Source organism: Tyto alba, unplaced genomic scaffold (assembly GCF_018691265.1).
Source record: "Tyto alba isolate M040663 unplaced genomic scaffold, T.alba_DEE_v4.0 Super-Scaffold_5, whole genome shotgun sequence".
NCBI lineage: Eukaryota > Metazoa > Chordata > Aves > Strigiformes > Tytonidae > Tyto > Tyto alba.
The window spans coordinates 12,278,487-12,298,557 of NW_024881326.1; the positions used below are offsets into that span (position 1 = coordinate 12,278,487).

Consider the following 20,071-nt stretch of genomic DNA (forward strand, 5'->3'; position numbering starts at 1 on the left):
CCCCCCTCCCTTTAATCGGAATTGTATTCTGTGCGTGGAGCAGCTGGTAATTCTCCTCCTGACTGCTGCCGCGTCACCTCCAAGCAGCTCTTGTGAGACTTCTCTTTTTACTGGCTGTACAGAGAACTTGAGCAGAAGAGCCTTGGGTCTGCTTCTGCTGTATCCCTGCTGATGAGAGACATTTCTGAGAAGGTGTTAGATACCTGGTCCTGCCTGGGGTGGGGTCACAGAGAAGAGACCTTGAGAGCAGCATCCCCAGCCTGTTAGCTGTGGTCATCAACCTGGGGGCCTGTGCGATTACAGACAACACAGCACAGCGTGTGCCTCACTGATGCTTAATGGCGATAAAATGCTGATTTTTTTCTTGAAAAAAAGTGCTTTCCTCAGTCATAATCCTCTGGTCCCAGAGGGAACCCAGGCCTGAGCTGAGCAAGGGAAGGGACTGTTCCCTTGGAGAGTTGGGGCCCTCCTGGAGCTGTGGGTTCCTGCACAGAGGGAGAAAGACCCTGTGACTGTGGGAGAGAAGCTGGATGCTCTGGTCTTAGCCCCCCATCCCTTGGCTCTGTAAGAGGAGGATGCCAGGGCTTGCTTTGTCTGAGCTCTTCAGCAGAGATCTCTTTATGACAGTGCCTGCCTTTGCTACCTGTTCATGCAGGATGAGATCCAAGTTAGATAGTCTCTGCTAACCTGATACTAATAACTTGCCTGTGTTTACCTGCCCCCAGCAATATTCTTGCAAATGAGGTGTCAGCAGGGATGCTGGCATGCGCGAGCTGCTGTGTGTGGGTTTTACAGGACCAATAAAGCAAGGCTGGGGCGTGCGGTCAGGAGGAATCGCACTGGCATCCAGCTGGAGAGGCAGTGGAGTGTGGCAAGGTCCGTCTCCCAGGTCAGTTTGAGATGACAGCATCTCATGACTTGCTCCTTCACCTGGCGCTTGTTCAACAGAGGGTCCTTGTGGAAACGTCTTGAATTAACGTGTGCTAGCCACAGCTCCTGCAGGCTCCTCTGCTGAGAAGGTGGCGGTTTGTTATCCAAACTTCATTGCAGGCTGCTTCCTCGGGCATCGCTCTGCTTGGCATGAAGAGCAGAGGCCAGGTATAACACCTGTGGGTCTTCCAGCCCCTGTGTGATCTGGCTGCAGAGCCCTGCTCCAGCCTGTCTGTGAAGGAGCTGGGCCAAAAAAGTCCACAGTCTCCCAGTCCCACACAGGGTGTAAGCGGTGTCCCCAGCCACAGCTCCGAGGAGACTGGGAAGCACGTCTCAGTCAACAACATTGCGTTTCTGCCTCGGTGGCCCTTAACGTTATTTGGAAACTGCCCCTAGACCTTGAGCCTCTTACTGTGTGTAACCTCCGATATACCTCAACCACCACATGTGCAGCTGCAGGACTGGTGAGGCTGTAAGAAGGTGACCAAAGACTCGGGAGCATCTCATCTCTGTCCTACAAATTTGTGGTACCACTTGTCATTACCAAAAGCGCTGCTGCATAATCCATCCCCAGTGTGTGAACGGGCTGGCAGGGAGCCATGCTTCTGGGAGATTTGCTCCTCCTCTCTCTGCCCTGGCCGCTGGCTCCAGGATTTGCAGATGCTCAGGGGCAGAGGGTTTTGTTTCTCCTCCTTTTTAATTGCAAAGAAGATAATTGGTTTTGTGGTTGAGCTGAAGCACAGGAAGCCCATGAGCTCTCCTTCCTCCCCGGCACCCATACAGCTCTCTGCCAGCAGTCAGGCGTGACTGGAGGCTCCTATCCCCCCCGTGCCTCGGGGGAGCTGGCTAGCTGAGTGCCAAGAGTGTGCCAGAGCATCCCAGAATGTTCAGTGAGGGGTCTGTGCTAGCCGCCTTCCCCTGGAGCCAAGCAGGCTGCCTGCTCTCCTCCAGCTTCACTGCAGCCCCTTCCCATGCTTGCAGAGCCTATTATCATGCCTAGTTAACAGGCAGGGGGAGAGGCTGGATTGCATGGATTTAGCACCAGGATGGTGGGCCTCGAGCCCAGCTCCTCTTTCCTGAAGTCTTTCACACACCTCCCTTGCAGGGTGCCTCTGCCCATTGGGTGGCTTTATGAGTCAGAAGAGTTTGGGGGGCTGAGGCTGACCTTCTCACAGCGTGCTCTTTGGAGTGGTGGCCTTCCTTCCACTCATCCTGGTGGCCTTCCATCCTTCATTCTTCACTGCATAAGGCTATTATGAAAAACATTTCCTTCCCAGGAGGGCTAGGCTACTGCTGCAGTCATCACTGAACCCCAGGGCTCGAGCTGAACAGGCCAACCTGTCTTTTCCCACTCCTTGCGCTGGGAGCCCCTCAGCTTTCCCAGATGGATGTCTGTCCTAGCACCAGGGCAGAGCTCATAGCTCCCATCTCCTGTGACAACGAGCTGCTGGCAGCCAGGAGGTATTAAGAACCAACTGGTTCATCTGCTGAGAGTGTTTGATTGTTGTTGTTATCATTTTGATTACCTTTTTTATAGGCTAGCAGAAGGATTTTAATCTGGACAGTGAAGTAGGAAATGGGAGAAGCTGTGCCCAGATCTCACCAGTGAGGCAGTGAGGGCTGCTGGCTCCTTGTCCCTATCTCTTGGAGGTGATTTTGACGCTCTCGGCCAAACTGGGAGTGTCAGGGAGAGGCGTTCCTGGCCCAGCCTTGCGGGACTGCAGCTGCCCCTTGTGTTCTCCACGGCACAGCAGGTGCCCAAACAGCCAGTGATGCTTAACCCTGGCCTCACAGCTGCCTGGAGCCGGTCACTGCCTCAAAGCATCGATCCGAGCAGGCAGAGGAAGGGGTGGCAAGCTCTCAAGGCCAAGCTTCAGCTCTCCCTCCCGCTTCTTGTGGTTCAGGACAGACGAAGTCATCTGATGTGTTCCCGCCAGCGGGTGTGAATTGTCATTCACCAAAAGCGCCAAGGTGACAGCTGTGAAGACCACGGGCAGTGGTTTCACTTGCAGATGAGGAGGAGCGTAGATGCAGGCTCTGTGATGCTCCCCTGTCACTAACGTGGCCAGTGTGAATGGATGTGGTGGTTTAGGGAGCTGCTGCTGCTGTGCCGAGCTGTGCCACCTCCCCTCTGAGGCTCAGCCACTGCCCGGCAGCGGGTTCGACCTGCTGCAAAATGTGTTTCTTTCAGTCCCCCCTTGGTGAAAGCAAAGTAACAGTGCTGTAGGTGGCCCGGGGCTGTCACACAGGACCTCCATCACTCCCCCTGCCATACCCATAACCTCAGCCCCCTGTGCCAGCTCCAGGCGCTCCAGTGGAAGGCAGTTGGTTGTTTCAGCCTGATCCCATCGGTCCGTCATGGTCTGTAAAGCCCATGGGCAGCAGACAGTGGGCATCCTGCTGCAGGAGAAGAGATGCAAGGAGCCAGGTGACAAAAACAGTGGCCAGCATCCCTTGGCTTGGGGGTTGCCCAGAGAGGTAACGGAGGGGAGGCAGCGCTCCCACACCCTGGCTGCTGTGGCATAGCAGGGGTGCCACAGCCCCGTGGCGGTGTGGGTTGCAGGGCGCCGTGCAGTCGTGTGTTGCAGTTAATGCTGTGTGACAGTTTGACAAGTCCTCCTGGGACAGCCGGAGCTGACATGCCATCTTCAGAGCTGTCACTCTTTCGCTTCCGCACTATGGTGTTTATCGTAAACAGGCAGCGTGGGTAAATATTTCCCCCAGTGTTTAAGGAGTGAGAAGCGCCGTGGTTTTATTTGCATGTCCTCAGGAAGATGCTCAGCCCCATGTTAACCGGCACTGGGCTGTATCCTCCAGACCATAGAGCTGGCTTGGAGGGGGGGTGTGAGGAAGGGGGGGATCTAGCGTCCCTCTGGTCTGAAGGGCCTGATCCTTAGAAGATTCAGGGCTCTGGCAGGAACCGAGCATCGCTCTGCCCTGCTCCGGGGCTCGCCTCCTTCCAGCCCCAGGGAGGGGTTTTGCACCCACTTGGGCAAACTGTGGCTGCCGCAGCATACGGTACCCCCAGTGCCCTGGCTGGGGAGCGGGTGCGGATGGCATCGGCTCCTTGGGGCCGGGGTAGCCACTGACCCCTTCCAGGCTCAAGGAGCCATTTTAGGAAGGAAGGGGCTAGAGATGCTCATGTGGCCCTCACCCAGAGAAGGTTCTTGAGGCAGCTCCTGCCCAACCCCACAGTTAACCCCGGAGCTGGATGTGAAGTTTCACATGTAAAATTCAGGAGCAGAAGCTGCTTTCCCCAGACCCCTGAACTCGACCCAAGATGAGAGCAGTGTCCCGTACAGACCACCACCTCCCTGGCAGGAGCTCTGGGGCATGAGGTGACATCATGGGCCATCCCGGGGTAATGCTTGCAGTCCTGTGCTCTCCGTTTCTCTGCTCCGCCCAGTGCTCTCCAAGAGCAGTGAGGCTCGGGGTGCTCAAACCCTTTCACTTGCATAGAGAAACAAACCAGTAACATGCACGGCGAAGCAGAATTACCAGCGTGTCTGGAGAGGCAGGGAGGTGGAACTAGACAGGCTCTGACAGCTCCTTTCAGGAGGGCTGTGAGAGACCAAGCAACATGTCAGCCACGCACAGCTCGGCCTGCAGAGCATCAACCCCCTTTTTGCCTGGCTGCCTTTTGGCATGCACAGCCTGTCCACATCTCGGGAGCTGCCTGGCTCTACCTGTCCTGGCCATGAAATGCATTTGGGGTGGGCACTGGGGCGGCAGCCATGGGCTGCTCCCTCGTGGGACAGTTGGCTGAGGGATGGGGATGCACTGGTCCTGACGGTGGGGCTGGGAAGCAGCACGTGTTTCCAGGCTGAGTCATGCTAAGGATTGTGTCTTGTTCCTTGTTAAGAGTCCAGATACAATATTCGCTCAGCAGAAATCAGCTCATTATCCACCCATCCCCACCTGTCTGTCTGTCTGTCCATCCCTCCCAGATCTTTCATGTAGCATTAGAGTAGCATTTGTAGGGAAAAAAAAAAAAAAAAAAAACACCCAAACCTCTGCCTGGAAGATTTGGGTTGCTCTGCTGGGCTGTAAGGTCAGGAAAGCAAAAGCTGGTGCTTGCTATGCAGAGCACGGAGCCGCCGTGCTGGGCAAGCAGGGACTTACTTAGCTGCTGCTGCGAGGGTCAGCTTTGCACTGGGGTTGGGGCTTGCGTCCATGGTGGGGGGAAATGATGCTACCAGCGCCAGAAGGGGATGGCAGGCGAGCAGGGAAGAACAAGAAAACAAGACACACTGAGCCCCTGGGTGATACTCACTGTCCCCCATGCCAGCCAGCCAGGCAATTGGAGCTGCAGAGGGGGACAGGGCACCTGTGCTGCTCTGTCCACCCTTGCTGAGTTGTCTTTGCTCAGCTGGTCTGTGCCTAGGTTATTTTAGCTTTGATTCAGCTCTGAAATTGCCTTGGCTGAAACTCTGTCTCTATTGTTTTCAGTCTGTAGAAGCATCATCGAATGTGTCAAAAAGATAAATTGGAGAAAAAGAGAGGGGGAAAAAAAAAAGAGATAAAAGAGAGCAGTGCGATTGGTGGGGAGGAGAGCTGTGCTGGTTGTGGTCTCCCAGGGCAGTTGGCTGCTTCAAGCAGACGTTCCCTTCCCAGAAGCAGCTCCTTGCCTTGCTGCCCAGCTCCCTCCCCGCAGCCCTACCCCCTTCTCTGCAGGGCTGAGACACCCTTCCAGACATGCCGCTTCCCTTCTGCTGAAGGGGTTTTTCCCGTCAGCAGAGCTCATTTAGGCTTAACATCTGCCATGCACAACCCTGGTCTGGGAGCACTGGGAGCACAGCTTCTAAGACCCGTTCTCTGTACCTACCCTGGCTGGGGTTGAGGCACCGAGTCCAGCCTGGTAAATGGTGAGCTAAAGCCCCTGCAGATCAGCCAGGAGCACCATAGCAGGGCCCTGGAGACGAACAGAAAAGAGGTAGGAGGGACTGAGACAAACCCAAGCAGGACAGAAGCAAGAGGGGTCCTCGGCGGGATTGGAGCAGACCTGTGTGCATCCCCAGGGGTTTCACTGCCTGGTGGGTTTGTGCACATCTTGGGGTACAGCACACCCAAATGCCTGGTCCATGAAGCTGGGGAAGGTCTGTGCAGCGTAGACCCAGTCTGCATGGGTTGGCTTGGGCTCCAGCCCAGGCTCTCAGGGGGCCTCCGTCCTAATGGTTCAAAGAGGGTTCAGGCTTCTGCATCCCTGGAAAAATCAGGCCTGAGGGATGAGGTTTGGGGGTTATCTGTCCATTTGGGGCTATCAGTCGGTGCTGGAAGACATGGCTCTGTCCAAGGGCTCCTGGCAGCAGTGCTGGGGATGCAGCATAGAACAGCTCAGGGCAGGTTGCTGTTGTAACACCTTCACCAGTGCTGCTAAAATCAGCCTCCTCCAGGACACAGTGTTGTGGTTTAACCCCAGCCAGCAACTCAGCACCATGCAGCCACTCACTCACTCCCCCCACCCAGTGGGATGGGGGATAGAATTGAAAAAAAAAGTAAAACTCATGGGTTGAGGTAAAGACAGTTTAATAAATAAAGCAAAAGCCATGCATGCTAGCAAAGCAAAACAAAGAATTCATTCACCCCTTCCCATCGGCAGGCAGGAGCTCAGCCAACTCCAGGAAAGCCGGGCTCCATCACGCATAACAGTGACTTGGGAAGACAAATGACATCACTCTGAATATCTCCACCACCTCCTTCTTCTTTCTCCAGCTTCATATGCTGAGCGTGATGCCATATGGTATGGATATCCCTTTGATTAGTTGGGCTCAGCTGTCCCAGCTGTGTCCCCTCCCAACAAGTTCTGCACCCCCAGCCCACTCACTGGTGGGGTGGGGTGAGCAGCAGAAGAGGCCCTGGCGCTGTGTAAGCACTGCTCAGCAACAACAGCAACATCCCAGTGTTTCAGCACAAATCTAAAACACAACCCCATGGTAGTTATTATGAATAAAATTAACTCCACTCCAGCCAAAACCAGCACACAGGGGAGCCCTCCCATGTGGGCTCATTAACTGCCAGGCAGAGAATAAGCATGCTCCCGGGGGGATTGAGAGGGTTAAATCCTCTGAGGTGCCCAGACTCCTGGTTTGGCTCCCGGGTAAGGTGCTCATGGTGAGTTATGGGAGGTTGAAGAGGCGGTTGTTACTGCTGCTGGGGATGCTGGGTCAAATGAATAGCCTATTAAATAAAATGTCAGCCAGAAATGGATGAGAACTGGCATTGCTTTTTCAGCTTGCACTTTACAAAATGAATCTCCTTGTGTGTAGTTGATTTGCATATTCAAAATACGCCACTATGGAGGGGCTCTCCTTCTGAACCCACTGACACCAAGGGTTAGAGTGTGTAAATTCAGTTGTCCAAATGCTTCTCTAAATGAACAGAACGATCTAATGACATAATCCATTGCCAGAGGAGATGGGTTTTCCAAGCCTAAGCCCCTTTGTTTCTGGAAACGACGTCAACTTGCATGGGAGAAATGAAGCCAAGAAATTGCCGGCAAGCACCAAGTGCCAGGCTGGGTGCCATGCTGGGGCAGGTGAAAAGCATTCCCTGGCCCAGTTGCTTTTCACACCTGAAATGGGGAAGACTGATCTGTGTGAAAACTTCAGGAGGCAAATACTGAGCGGATCCCATTAGATAAGGCTGGTTTCAAATAGAAACTGATTTGCATGGGCTGATCAAGCTAATTACTACAGCAGGAACTTGTAAAATCATCAGATTGTTCTGCAGCAGGAGTGCTGAGGTCTGCTGCTATGAAGCTGGGTGTGTAGATGCCTGTCAGCGTTACCGTGTCGGGAGCCGAGCGCGGGATGCGGCCGGCGTGCCAGCTCCCTGTGAGGTGGTCGTTGCTCGCCTGCCAGCAGCAGCCTGAGCTGCTGCTCCCCCCTCACCTGGCAGCGGGAGGCGAACTCATGACATCCAGAATTTATGAATCATTTTGTCCGGTTTAGAAACCTGTCAGGGTGTTTCTCTGCGTGACCGATGCTTTCCGAACACCGTGGTGTGTGTGGAGCACGATGGCCCCGCGGAGCAGCGCTTGCTGGGAGCCGGGCTGCCGGTGGCGGGGGGCACCCACACAGCACGTGGGCAATGAGCTCCTCGCTCTTGCTGGTAATTTGGTCCCATCTGGGACACCAGGGACCAAAAGGCTGCGCTGGCATCTGTGCTCCTTCTTTTGCCGCAGCTGGGTGAGTGTGAACTCGGGTGCTGCCTGGAGCCCTGGCAGAGCGTGCGGGGGCCCCGTGTCAGTGGGCAAGCAGCCTGGTGGGTCGCTGGCAGGGATTTGTGCCTTGGGCAGGCGGTAGCTCTCGGGTGGTATTTGGCCTTGTGGAAGGGAGGCCGCTTGGGCGTTCCCAGCACCCCTGCCTGTGTCCCCCAGGGACCCCAGATGCCTTCATCCCACGGGGAACCGTGTGTGCCTGCATCCCACGGGGACCCCAGGTTCCTGCATCCCACAAAGAAGCATGCTTGCATGCATCCCCCGGGGACCCTGAGGCATGCGTGTGAGGCCATGCCACTGCAGGAGCAGCCCCGGGTCCCCGTGCCCGCGCCGTTTCCCCAGGCGAGTGCCTGCAGGTGATTTGTGGGCGAGGAGGCAGGCAGCTGGTGAGACGCGTGAGTCTCCAGTCGACAAACAGACGCCGTCTCCCAAGGCTGCTGGTTCAGTGCAACATTTGTACACACATGTGTAGAAAACAGAGTACGCGTGGGCAGGTGTGCCTCTAAATATAGGCCTGGCTACCTGGGAAGCACGCTCCAGCTTGCAGAGTCCCCCTCCTTGCCCTGCGCCCCCAGGAGCACACTGGCACAGGCAGCAGAGCTCAGAGCAGGATATAAAGAGATTATAAAGAAGTATAAATTAAGTCTCTCTGCTAGAAATGCCAGCAGCCCCAGGCTCCCCCTACTCCTTTGCTTTTTTTCTCTTTTTAATGGTTTTGCCTTTATCTGGCATCAGCTCAAGAGCTTTATTGAGCCTTAGAGCATGAAAAGGGGTCCCAGAAAAGGCAGGGGTAGAGGGGGACCCAGTGTTTCTGTGTTTGTCACCTCGCATTAGTGGGTTCCTGCGTAGCTCTGTTCAAGGCTGGTGACAGTATCAGGGGCTTGGTGGGACAATCCCCACTGCCACCCACGCAAGCTCATGGGCCAGCTCTGGTGTGGCCTGTGGAACCTTCTCACCAGTGTTGTGCTGCCAGAAATGCTCCAGGGTTTGCCACCTCTATGTCAAGGCGAGCTTTTGCCCTAGATGGACTGGCAAAGCTGAGCTGTGAGTTGCTGGACCACACTGGGAGGTGCTGGGTGAGTTCACTGGGTCCAAATCACACTCCCCCTGCACCCAGGGGCTGTCACGCAGCCGTCTGGGCTGGAGCTGTTGCTGTCTCTTCTGTCTCCTGCCTCCTCCGTTGGCATCCTTTCCCCCCAGGTCCCTTCCCTGCTCTGCTCTGTGCTGTGCTGAGTGGAGATAGCAGTCCCGAAAACCTCCAGCAAGTCATCAGCTGAGCAAATTGCTCTCTGTAAATCCAGAGTGAAAGTTCTGGGATCATGAGGGCCCAAAGGGAAAGCACTTGATTGGATTTTCAAACCTCTTTCTGTGGCGCTGGGAGAGAGGGGCTGACAGCCTCCCTGAATCTTCCTCACTGCCACCTGGGAGTGAATGCAGGCTGTGCCCTCTCGCTAATGGGAAGTAAAGAATCCATAACTCTCCCCGCTTTATTTAACTCCCCTCTGGACTTCGTACGCAGCAATAACTTTCCCCTCCTGCAAATCCGTTGGAGCAAGGTGGGCAGCTACAGCGTCCCTCACCTGATACCTGGGCGGGCATGGACAGAGCCGTGCTCCTGCTGCCTCGCTGCCAGAGAGGAGCTGCCATGCCATGCCACAGCCAGAGCCTGTCCCCGAGGAGCGCGAGGCTCAGGGGACACGCGGTGTGCATTTGGGGTCTCTTGCAGGAAAGGCTCAGTTTGGGTTCAAGCTGCCTGTGCCAGCACAAGAGGGGCAGGAGTGCCTGGGGCTGGCACCCATCGCTCGCTGTAAGCCCCCTCCTCCCCATGGGGCCGAGGGTGTTTGTCTCCAGTGCTGCCAGAAAGAAAAGTTAACGCAACACGAAGGTCTCCAGGGTTAAAATCAGGGAATGCAGGGGCTGAGTGGTTCAATCAGCAGCAGTAACTGAGCAGCAGAGAATGGCCAGGCTGCAGTGGGGAATTAGCATCACTCCAAGGCCCCATCATGCAGCTGAAGTGTCATGCAAATAAGGGAGGAAGTGCTGCAAATTTTATTCCATCGCTCCTTATCTCTGATTAATCCTCTTATGTGTTCATTTCATTTTAGCCCAGTGTTGACTGTCTGTTTACTGTATTCCTATAGTCCTTGCAGAGATAATAATCCTTCCGAGTCTGTAACGTCTTCCCCACCCCTGCCCTGGCTGGACGAGGGGGGCTCCTGCCCACTGACACCGGTGGAGCACCGCAGAGGAGAGGACCAAGGTAATGTGCCCAGGGTCACTGCGGCAGACAATAGCAGAGGAGGGGCTGGAAACCAGTTTCTCCCAGGCCCTAGATTAGCTCCCAGTCACTTGGGCATCCCCAAAGGGAAAGAAAAATACCTTAAATAATGTCCCATGGGGTGGCTTTGCAGCCCGTGCTCAGGGCATGTGCTCAGTGCACTAGAGAGGAGACAGGCTTTCCTCTCACCATCCCTCTCTCATTGCAGGCAGATTTGTTAGACCCCTGAAAGGGAAGCTCTGCCTGTCCCAAGTTCCTCTCCTCCAGCCCAGGCTCTCCAGCTCAGTTTTTCCAGAAGCCCTGGGGTAGTGGGTCCCCTGCCTGCTGCTGTGTGAGGCAGGAACACGAATCTTCTGGGCCTGACACTGTTGCTAAAGGATTTTGCTTTGATCGTGATCTCAGCAAGGTGCTTCTCCAGCTGGGGAGAACAAAAGTCCCTTAAACTGCCAAAAATTGTAGGGAAAATTGGAGGAGAAAATGATGGGAGCCCCCAGATAAGAACAACTCGCATTTATAGGAGAACAGTGTCTGTAACAGCATGGAAACCTGCACAGATGAGGCAACCTGCTGTCTCTGGGGGTCTCTGCACAGCACCCCAGCTTGTCCCCAGTTTGTGCGTGCACGGCCAGACCGTGTGTGCGGACACCCTGGATGTCTGCATCGTCTCACGCTCAGCATCCTTCACTCCCCCAGGTACCCGATGTCCCACGGCCTGGCTGCTGAGCACCTGCCCTGGAGCCCCGCTGCCTCCTGAAGGCACCCAGCAGCACGCCCAGGCGTGTGCAAGCAGATCTGTCCCACCTCTGCCACACTCACACACGCCTCGGGGAGCCCGTGCCAGTGGCCTGACACACACAGGTGGGTACGCACCCCATCAGTGTGCCAGAGAGGTGGGCTCAGGTCCTCTCTCCTGCTGCGTATTGGGGGAGAGGGCTCATCCCAATCAGACTCATCCTGGTGTAAGTTCTCCCAGGATTTGGCAAGCTCTAACATGGGAATCTTGGAGGCCGCTTGCTTCAGTAGCTGGAAATTGCTTTTCAAAGCTGGATGAATTTACAGCCTCCCCAGCGTTCTGTGGCAGCAAGGTCCAGGGATTAATTGGCTCTTGGATGGAAAAGTTCTGCCTTTTCCATGTGTTAAACCTCCTTCCACAGGTGCCCTCCACTTCTCATGCAGTGCTGGCTCCCTGCCCCATATCAGGCTGGTTTTAGGGGCCCCACCACGGTACCTCTTCCTCTTCTTTCCAGGCTGGAGAGCCCAAGTCTTAGATGGGGAAGACTATGTTTGTGAGTGTTTGCCTGTGGAAGGTGTGGTCCAGGCTGGGCTTTAGATTCTTAGTGATAATTCTGGCTGTGTCTCGCAGGGCTTGTTTCAGGACAGTCTCTCCCTGCACAAAAACTGTTTCTTCTGCTGATCTGAGTGTGTCTGAAGGTTGTGGCGCAGGATCTTTGTTAGCCACGCTCACACTGTATTTTCTTTAATAAGCAGCATTACTTTGGGAATGGCCCCTCTCATCCTCCAAGTTGCAGCTCTGAGCACCGGGTCAGTCTGGTCCCATGCCCTGCTGTCAGGGCTGAGCCCCCCCTCCATCCCCCTCTGCCACCCCCGGGGTGTCACAGGTACTGGGATTTCCACCTGGCCCCCATCCTTCCCTGCCCCTCTGCCTGTGTTTATGTCTAGCTGAGACGGCAGGACTGTTTAAAAAGCTGCAGGCTGAGCAACAGAGAGCTGCGGCTGCTGCCTGGAGCCAGGCTGCGGCTGCTGCTTCATTATTTACAGCTGCCTTTGGCTGCTTGCTGGCTTCTCCAGCAGCTCAGCACTGGCTGTGCTGGGGGACGCTGCTCGCCGTCTGCTTCTTCCTGCGCTGAAAGCCTGGAGTATTTTTGCCCTTGAACGGTTGCCAGCTGGCACTCAGACTCTGTACCGGCAGCGTACCTGGCATACCTGCCAGCTCAGGACAGACCCAGCACCAGCAGTAAACCTAAACCTTGCTAACACTTTTGGAGAGCTCTACTGATTTTAAATTGCTTCCTAATATTGACAGCAAATCTGAGCTGAATCACAGGGGATAAAGTCCTGGGCCATATGGCAGAGCCATACACAGGCTGCAATTGTCCAGGCTGGGTCCATGAAGAACTTCAGCCACGAAGGCCTGAGTCATTCTTCTGCCTTTAACATTGGTCTCAGCCAGGCTAGCACCCTTCGGTCCAGGCCTCCTTGCTTCATCCAGCCGTTAGCTGCTGCAGAAGCAAGGCCAGGCGTTACCGGGCCATCGAACGACGCCTCCATAAGCACTGTGTGTCTGAGCAGCTTCACGATGGTCTGGAAGTACAGCATCTGTTTGCCCTTGCTGGGAATGACTGACATGTTAATGTGGTCCAAATAGCATCTTCCAAGGTGACCAAATGCTTGCTGGGTGCAGATGTGCAGGGATGATGGAGCAGAGATGCATGTCACGGAGCAAGCATCCCGTGCTGGCCAGCTCTGTCCGCTCTGCTCTTGTCGCCATCATCGGTCCCCACGTGCCCTGGCAGCCCTGCGGGCTCCATCTGAGATATAGACCAGCGTGTGAGGCTGGAGCTGCCATATGCTCCCCATAAAAACATTTCTTGGCCCGTTCCCCGGCATTTCCTGCCGCTGCCACACGTGCTCAGGATCCCACATGCCTCACAAGCCGTTCACCAACTGCAGCCCAGCAGATGGAGGATCCGGGCATGGCTTTGCAGCAGAAGAGACAGGAATCCACAGGCTCTGTTTGTTCTCAGGGTGTTCACGGCAGCAGAGGAAGGGGGAGGAGAGCTGGCACTCACCCCTGCAGTGCCGTCTGTGCAAATTGCCCCTCTGCAAAAGGCTCGAGACCTTTCCATACCTAGTCCCTGTCCCGAGGCTCAGCCATAAGCCCTTCTTCAGCTGCAGAAAGTGTCTCTACCTGGTGCTGTCCTGCTTAACTGTGGTTAGAAATGGTGCAAGTGTCCTGGGCAGATGGATACCATTGCTCCTCCCAGGCAGGTGATACTGGTTTGTTCTGGTGGCTTTTTCCGCTAGCAGAGATGGTCAGTCAGCACTAAAAGAAAAGCAAGAAAACCAGTCCTTGGAGGGAGCACAGATTTATTGCAGTAGGAAATTAAAAATGTACATGTCAGCTTTTGGAGTAACTCTTGCTCTGCCTTTATCTGTCTGGAGGGGAGTGAGGGCTCTGGATTCAGCCCTGCTCTGTAGCACAGAGGTCTGAAGGTGCTCAGGAAGCTGAAGGCACATCCTTGGTGGCATATCGTGGTGGAGAGTGGCCGGACAGAGCTGATGTCTCTCTTACCTTGGGCAGCAGAGCATGACCGGGTTGGTGTCTGAGCTCTGAGCAGAGAAAATAAGTGTCCAAGCCCCAAGAGAGGGGATATCTTCATGCTGTGTCAGTCAAGATGGGTGAGGAGCAGACATCCTCCCACAGGGGCATGTCTGTGATGGGCTCCTGCTGCTGATAGGCACAGGGAGAGTTTCTCCTGGTGAGTCCTTTTACCATGTGCTGGGCCATTTTCCAGCGACCTCGTGTCTCAGTGGCATTGTGCCACGATGCTCCCCGGGGACGCGGTGCAGCCTCTCGGGCTGGGGGTGAGCAGCTGGCAGCGTGGGGACATGGACATGAATGGCCTCTGCTCGCTGCGGTGCGATGGGGTCAGCACGGGTCTGTGCCACCAAGGCGGGTGGTGAGTGTTTTCCAAGCAGCGTGGCCTGGAGCATCGGCCACTGAGCCTGGGGTGGGACTGGGTTTGGTGCTGCTGACAGGGCAGAGCTGCTGAGCTCCAGGCCTTTTTACAGCCCCAGTTCCCTGATGCGAGAGTGAGGCTGAGAGATATGCAGCCCAGCACACTTCTCTGCCTGGGAATTAGTAGAAGAAACACAAAAAACAAGCTTCAGGGAAGCGATGGCTCCTGTGGTCCTGGGGTGGAGCCAAGCTTTAATTACCAGTGTTAAGGAGAGTGTTGTTTGCTGTTGCTGGTGGTCTCCTCTGACCTCTTGTTCTGGTCTAGTGTGAGCACACGTTGTGCCCCAAGCCCAGTGTGGGAGAGCTGCCCCAACAAGAAGGATGTTCGGAGCTGCAACCCAGAGAAGGCATGCCGTACCTGCTGCTGAGCACATTACTGCTTCTCCAGCAGTGGATAAGTCCTGCTTACGAGGACACTGGTCCTCTTTTATTTAATTTCCTGGTAATGCTTCTGCAGCATTGAAGTCTTATCAGGAGAGGAGCAGCTTAAGAGCATGGTAAAGCAGTTTTATTGTCAGTATCCAGCTGTTTATTCCCCCTTTCCCTTTAAGGCTGGATATCAGACTGGTTGTGGCTGAAAAGAGGTGTGCTTTCTTTTCCTTTTGTCGATTTAAGCTGCAGAGATTTCCCCACTAACCTTTTCTGATGGCAATTCAACTGCGTGAGAGGCTGCTGTTCCTGGGCAGTCATCAGAAGGAGGCAGCTCTGACGGCCTCCGTGGGGAGGAGGGAGGGCGAGACCCGCTCCCAAACTGCACACAAAAGGACAGATCTGGGGATACAACAGCTTTAACTGGGCAGCTGTAGTCCAGGACTTGTCATCTGCTTGACTGTGACTTGGTGAGAAAACCCCTGCCTCGGTTTCCCCAGACCAATGGCACTCAGCTCAGCCTCATCTCTGAGGCATCCCAGTGCTCTGAGCCCCGCAGTTCATCCTCATGTTCTTGCGCTGCAGGGGCTTGTCGGATGGGGGTGATGGAGTTGCTGTGGGCAGTTTGGAGGGGGACAAAATGGGGAGGTCTCCCCTGGGAAGCCAGCAGCTCAGTGGCTCTGCTGTCTCTCGGCAGCCGGCTCCATTTCTGCAAACAGCAGGCGTTCTCCCTGGCCATGCCAGGCATGCAGAGACTCAGCGCTACGTTCAGTCCCCTTTTCAGCTGCAGACAATGGCTTTGGATAACGTTCATTTGAGAAAATTGTTTGAATTGTGTGATTTTTTTGTTGTTGTTGTTGCTGTTGTTCTTTTAAATGCTCACGGGAGTAGCGGAGCAGCTAATGAGGCAGCGCGTAGCCAGTCGCAGGGGAGACGGTCTCGCCTGTGCTTCCCTGCAGCTGCACTCTCCTGGCGATGGAGCTGGCCCTGCACCCTGGTTGGGACTGCTGATGGGTGTGGGACTCCTCCCTACCCCTGGAGATGCCTACACCCTTCTGTTCCTCAGCAGTTCCCTTCCTTGGGTCACACTGTTTCGCTTCTCCAGCCATGTGCTGCTGCATGATGGAGGGGAGAGCCACAGGTACCCATCCAGCTGGGCACTGGGGATGGCTCAGGGTGGACCCAGCAGCGGTGGCATCCCATCACCACAGCTCACAGCTCATCCACAGCCAACGCGGTTATCCCTGACTCTGGGTGGAGGCACCCACTGCTCAGAGCCCTCCTGGCTCCCGTGGGAGACAAGGCAGCAGGGACAGGGCCAGACCCTGCTCCCTTAAAAGACGTTGGGACAGGTCACCTGGGGATCAGGGCTGGCACAGGGCTGTCTTCCCTGGCAGCGATGTGCTCAAGCCCGAAGCTGTGTGTGTGCTGGTGCAGAGCTGCAAAAAGCTCCCATCCTTTTTCAGCACCCCCCCCCCCATGCCATCCTTCCTCACTCTGTAGCAGGTGCCAACACACGGCGCAGGGAGCGGGCAGGGGGTGTCGGAAATGCAGACAGATTGCACTAGATAGATGATGCGTCAAATCCTAAACTGATAAGAGACAGAACAATTGATGTGTTGCCAAAAGGCCAGGAAAGATCTTTTTTAAGCAGGCTAAATAGTCTGGACAGGAACAAGCAATGAGCAGTACTGAAACAACAGTGCGTTCATCACTTTATTTTTCTGGTTGTGGCCGTGCACATTGCCATCTGTCTGTGCTGTGCTCCACCACCATCCTGATGGTGCTAGGATGGCTCCCCAGTAGCAGGCTTGCAGCCCTGCCGAGCAGCCCCGAGCCAAGGCTGGCATTGCTCTGGGATGCCAAGGGCAGGTTTGGTGTGACCTTACCCTGCGCTGGGTCTCCCTGTCTTCTGGCCATCAGTGCTTCGAGGAGTCTCAGGTCTGGCAGTGGAGACTCAGTCGTAGTGCCAGCAGCCATGGCTGAGCCTGTCTTAATCACAGTTTTTAGACTGGCTGAACTTGATTCCACTTACTCATACTGTACAGCCATGTTACATGGTGTGAAAAAGCCAACCCCTGAGTTTGCTCTGAAACCTTCACAGAATGGGCAGAGAGACGGCACTCTGGCTGTGCCAGGGCTGCTCTCTCCTCTGACCCCCATGGTGGTGGCATCCCTCAGGTAATGGCCGGAATCACATCACCAAGAGTTTATCCTACACAGGTCTCCCATCCAATGGAGTGAGATCCTAGGAGAGGGTGGCATGACTTACTCTTGGGGGGTATCTCCGTGAATGTCCCCCTGCCCAAGCTGCTGGTGCTGTGGCAAGGACAGGGACTGAGCAGCACTGCTGTGCAAGGGAGGACGAGGCGGGGGGGACTGTGGGTGTCCCAGCACGGTGCTGGGAGCTGCAGTGCCGGCAGCGATGCAGGAGGCAGGCGGAATGTGGCTGCCCTCCAGGTCCCAGGGGGCTCGGGGTGAGCGGGGAGGGCTGCCGTGGTGGGGTGCCTTACAGCCTGCCCCTCCGCTCTGCAGCGCAGCCATGTGATGCCGGAGGAGCGCGGTGGCGATGATATGGAATGTGGGCAGCTGCCTTCGGACACGCTCCGACAGGTGACGGTCCAGCGCCACCCCCACTACGGATTCGGCTTCGTGGCCGGCAGCGAGAGGCCAGTGGTGGTGCGCTCGGTGGCAGCAGGTAGGGTGTGTGGTGGGGGGGGTCCCTGGACAGGGTGCCAGGAACCACAGCGGCACCTTCACCTGGTGGGACCCCTTCCTTGGGCTCCTGTCCTCTCCTGTCCCCTCTAGTGGGCCTGCGGGGTCCCCTCCACAGACACATACGCAGGCAAACGCTTTGGGGGTGCTTGGGACCCTCCTGCTTCCCCCTCACCCCACAGCCCCAGGATGCCCGGGCTGGCCCTGACCGTCTCTCCTGGCAGGCGGCCCCTCTGAGGACAAACTCCTTCCAGGAGACCAGATCTTGGCCATCAATGATGAAGATGTGAGTGAAGCCCCCAGAGAGAGATTCATCGAGCTTGTCAGGTGAGGACAACACTCATCCCTCATCGCCTCTGAGGAGCAGGTTCGTGCCAGGCTGCTGTGCCCTGACCAGAGCCTTGGGGTGTTGATGCACATCCACAGGCTCTGCTGTCACCAGTGGTCACTACTGGTGTGGGGAAGCCTCAACCTGAGCAGAGGGAGTACCTTGGAGCAAGTGCCATAGCCGTTCCTGGCTGGCCGAGGGGTGGGCATCACTGGGAGAGCACCAACAGCCATATTGCCAAGTACCCCAAGAAGCCCACGAAGGTCTCAGCCACCATTGGGCTGGGGAGGGTGGGATGTGCTCTCTCAATAGCCAAATGCACATACTGAGTTCCACCACTGTGAGATCCCATCCACCTTCACTTGTCCTTTCTGTCACAGGAAAGCCAAGGACTTCATCATCCTCACGGTCCTGCATACCCACCAGGTGAGACCAGCGGGGCCATGGCCAGCCCTGGGGGAGCCAGGATTGGGGTTAAAAGCCCTTTGGGAGACTGAGGTGGGGTCCCTGGAGGTCCCAGGAGACAACTCAAGCAGCTCTGCTGAGATGTTGGACTGGTGTCCCACCACCCCAAAGCTCTTCCAAGCTGTCAGGCTGAGAGCAGCCGCAGCCCCGCAGGGTCAGTGTGGGCACCCAGCCATCTCCCTGTCCTTGTCACTACCTCTTTGCAGGACAGAGGGAGGAAAAATATCCCCAAACCCATAGGATTTGTTGAGGGCATCAGGCATGTCTGATGAAGTGACCCATCATGCCAGAGGTGGCAGGGAGGGACGTGCCATTGCTGTTCCCGGCAGGCCTGGCCAGGGGGTCCCTGGGCAGATGGGAGTGCCAGGCTGTGAGCCCCGAGCAGCGCGGCTGGCAGTGGTGCTGGCATTGGGTGGTGATGGTGCACTGGGGCTCAGCGCCCGTGGTGCTTGAGCAGATTGAACCGTCATGATGGCAGCAGTGGCGGCAGGGCATAATTTCTGCTTTACTGAGCCCTTTGGTGTACGTGAAGGAGATAAATGTGAGAGCTCCCCAGTGCTCCCCTCCTCTCCAGGAAGGACGTGCCACCACCCAGTGCTGCTCCACCAGGAGCAGGGCGTGTGACAGGCTCCAAAAAAGTTTTTTTGTTCCCCTGGCCCTGGATGGCTACCAGCCAGGACATGCTGCTCAACTGATGCCAGCGCCCTCAGCCACACGCAGCTCTGCAGCGTGACCATCTCCGTGGCAGTGTGTGTACAGGCAGAGGCTCCCCAGCACCCAGCACTGCCACCAGAACGTCCCGCAGGGCTGCCCAGGGTCCTGCCATCTCCCAGTCACCCAGCTCCTCTCCACAGCTACAGACCCACATCCAAGGGACTTGTCTCTCTCGTGGAACCAGTGCCGGTGCCTCCGAGCGAGCGCTGGCTCATGTCTGCTAGAGCTCAGCTTGCACAGAGGGTGCTGGGCACATGTGCCTTCTGGAGGTGCAACCTCCCCCATCGTGCTAAGGGTGCTGGTGTGATTTCAGGGGCTGCTGCTCATCGTTCTGGCCCTGCCTGCTGCACTGTATAACCAGAGCAAAGGGGAATTTTTTTTCCAACCCCACATTTCATGGTTTGCTGCCCACTCCCCATTGTCGTGCTGGCTTCAGAGAGGTTTTCTCTGGGCCCTGTGTCTGGCTTTCCCCACACCACAGCTCCAAGGGCAGGCAGGTGATTTACCCGGTGCTCTCTTTCCAGTCTCCCAAATCTGCTTTCATCAGCGCAGCCAAGAAGGCGAAGCTAAGGTCCAACCCGGCGAAGGTCCGATTTTCAGAGCAGGTGACAATCGGCGAGACAGACCCAGTAAGTCCTGCCCTGCCTTCCTCCGTGATTCACCTTGAGGCATCCCCAGGGCCATGGGGCACGAGGTGGCCAGGGGCCACAGGGCTCCTCTCCCCTGATTTGGGTGAACGCAGCCCTCTGACCTGGGGAGACCCATGGGGCTGATGTCCTCGGGCACACTCAAGGTGTTGGGTCAGTGCTGGGGGGGGGACATACCATGGTCCTCCCCTGTCCCACTGCATGGATGGAGCCTCAGGATCTGTCCTTGGAAACCTGGTCCCACCTGAGTCCCCCTGGACACCCAAGGGTGACATCTGGGCAGCACCAGCACCTGCCCTAAGGAAGGTCTGTGGCTTCCAACTCAGTGGCAAAGACTTTGCAGGAGGGCCCGTGTGTAGGGCAGGGTGACCAGGGCACTGCTGTGTGGCAGTGGAAGCTGTTACGCTGCAGTAGTGTTCCAGCCCAGTGCCATTATTGCTTAATTGCAGAAAGGTTATATTAAGCAGCATACAAAAAAAAAAAAAAAAAAAAAAACCACAAAAAAAAACCCAAAAAACCTCTGTAAAGTGCTTCTAGAAAATTCTATTTTTAAGCAAAATCAATTAAGTAATTATCTGATCTAAACGTTTCTTGCTAAATAAAATCAGCCTTTGCCCAGCTTCCTGCACAGGGCATGTGCAGGGTT

At 55.9% G+C, this 20,071-nt stretch overlaps 1 protein-coding gene across 3 annotated transcripts in view; it reads left to right on the forward strand.

Moving 5' to 3' along the window:
• The window catches only part of FRMPD3 (FERM and PDZ domain containing 3), a 64,238-nt gene that overhangs the window by 14,932 nt on the left and 29,235 nt on the right, over positions 1-20,071 (forward strand). The window contains exons 2-7 of one of the 3 annotated variants that reach the window (XM_042807315.1): positions 10,291-10,409; positions 11,121-11,285; positions 17,092-17,254; positions 17,496-17,598; positions 17,980-18,025; positions 19,303-19,407. In XM_042807315.1, the coding sequence (XP_042663249.1) occupies positions 17,104-17,254; positions 17,496-17,598; positions 17,980-18,025; positions 19,303-19,407 (405 nt within the window). In that variant the 5' untranslated portion in view covers positions 10,291-10,409; positions 11,121-11,285; positions 17,092-17,103. Of the gene's footprint in view, positions 1-10,290; positions 10,410-11,120; positions 11,286-17,091; positions 17,255-17,495; positions 17,599-17,979; positions 18,026-19,302; positions 19,408-20,071 lie in introns of those variants that run through there. The other 2 variants (XM_042807316.1, XM_042807317.1) reach the window with 2 other exon arrangements.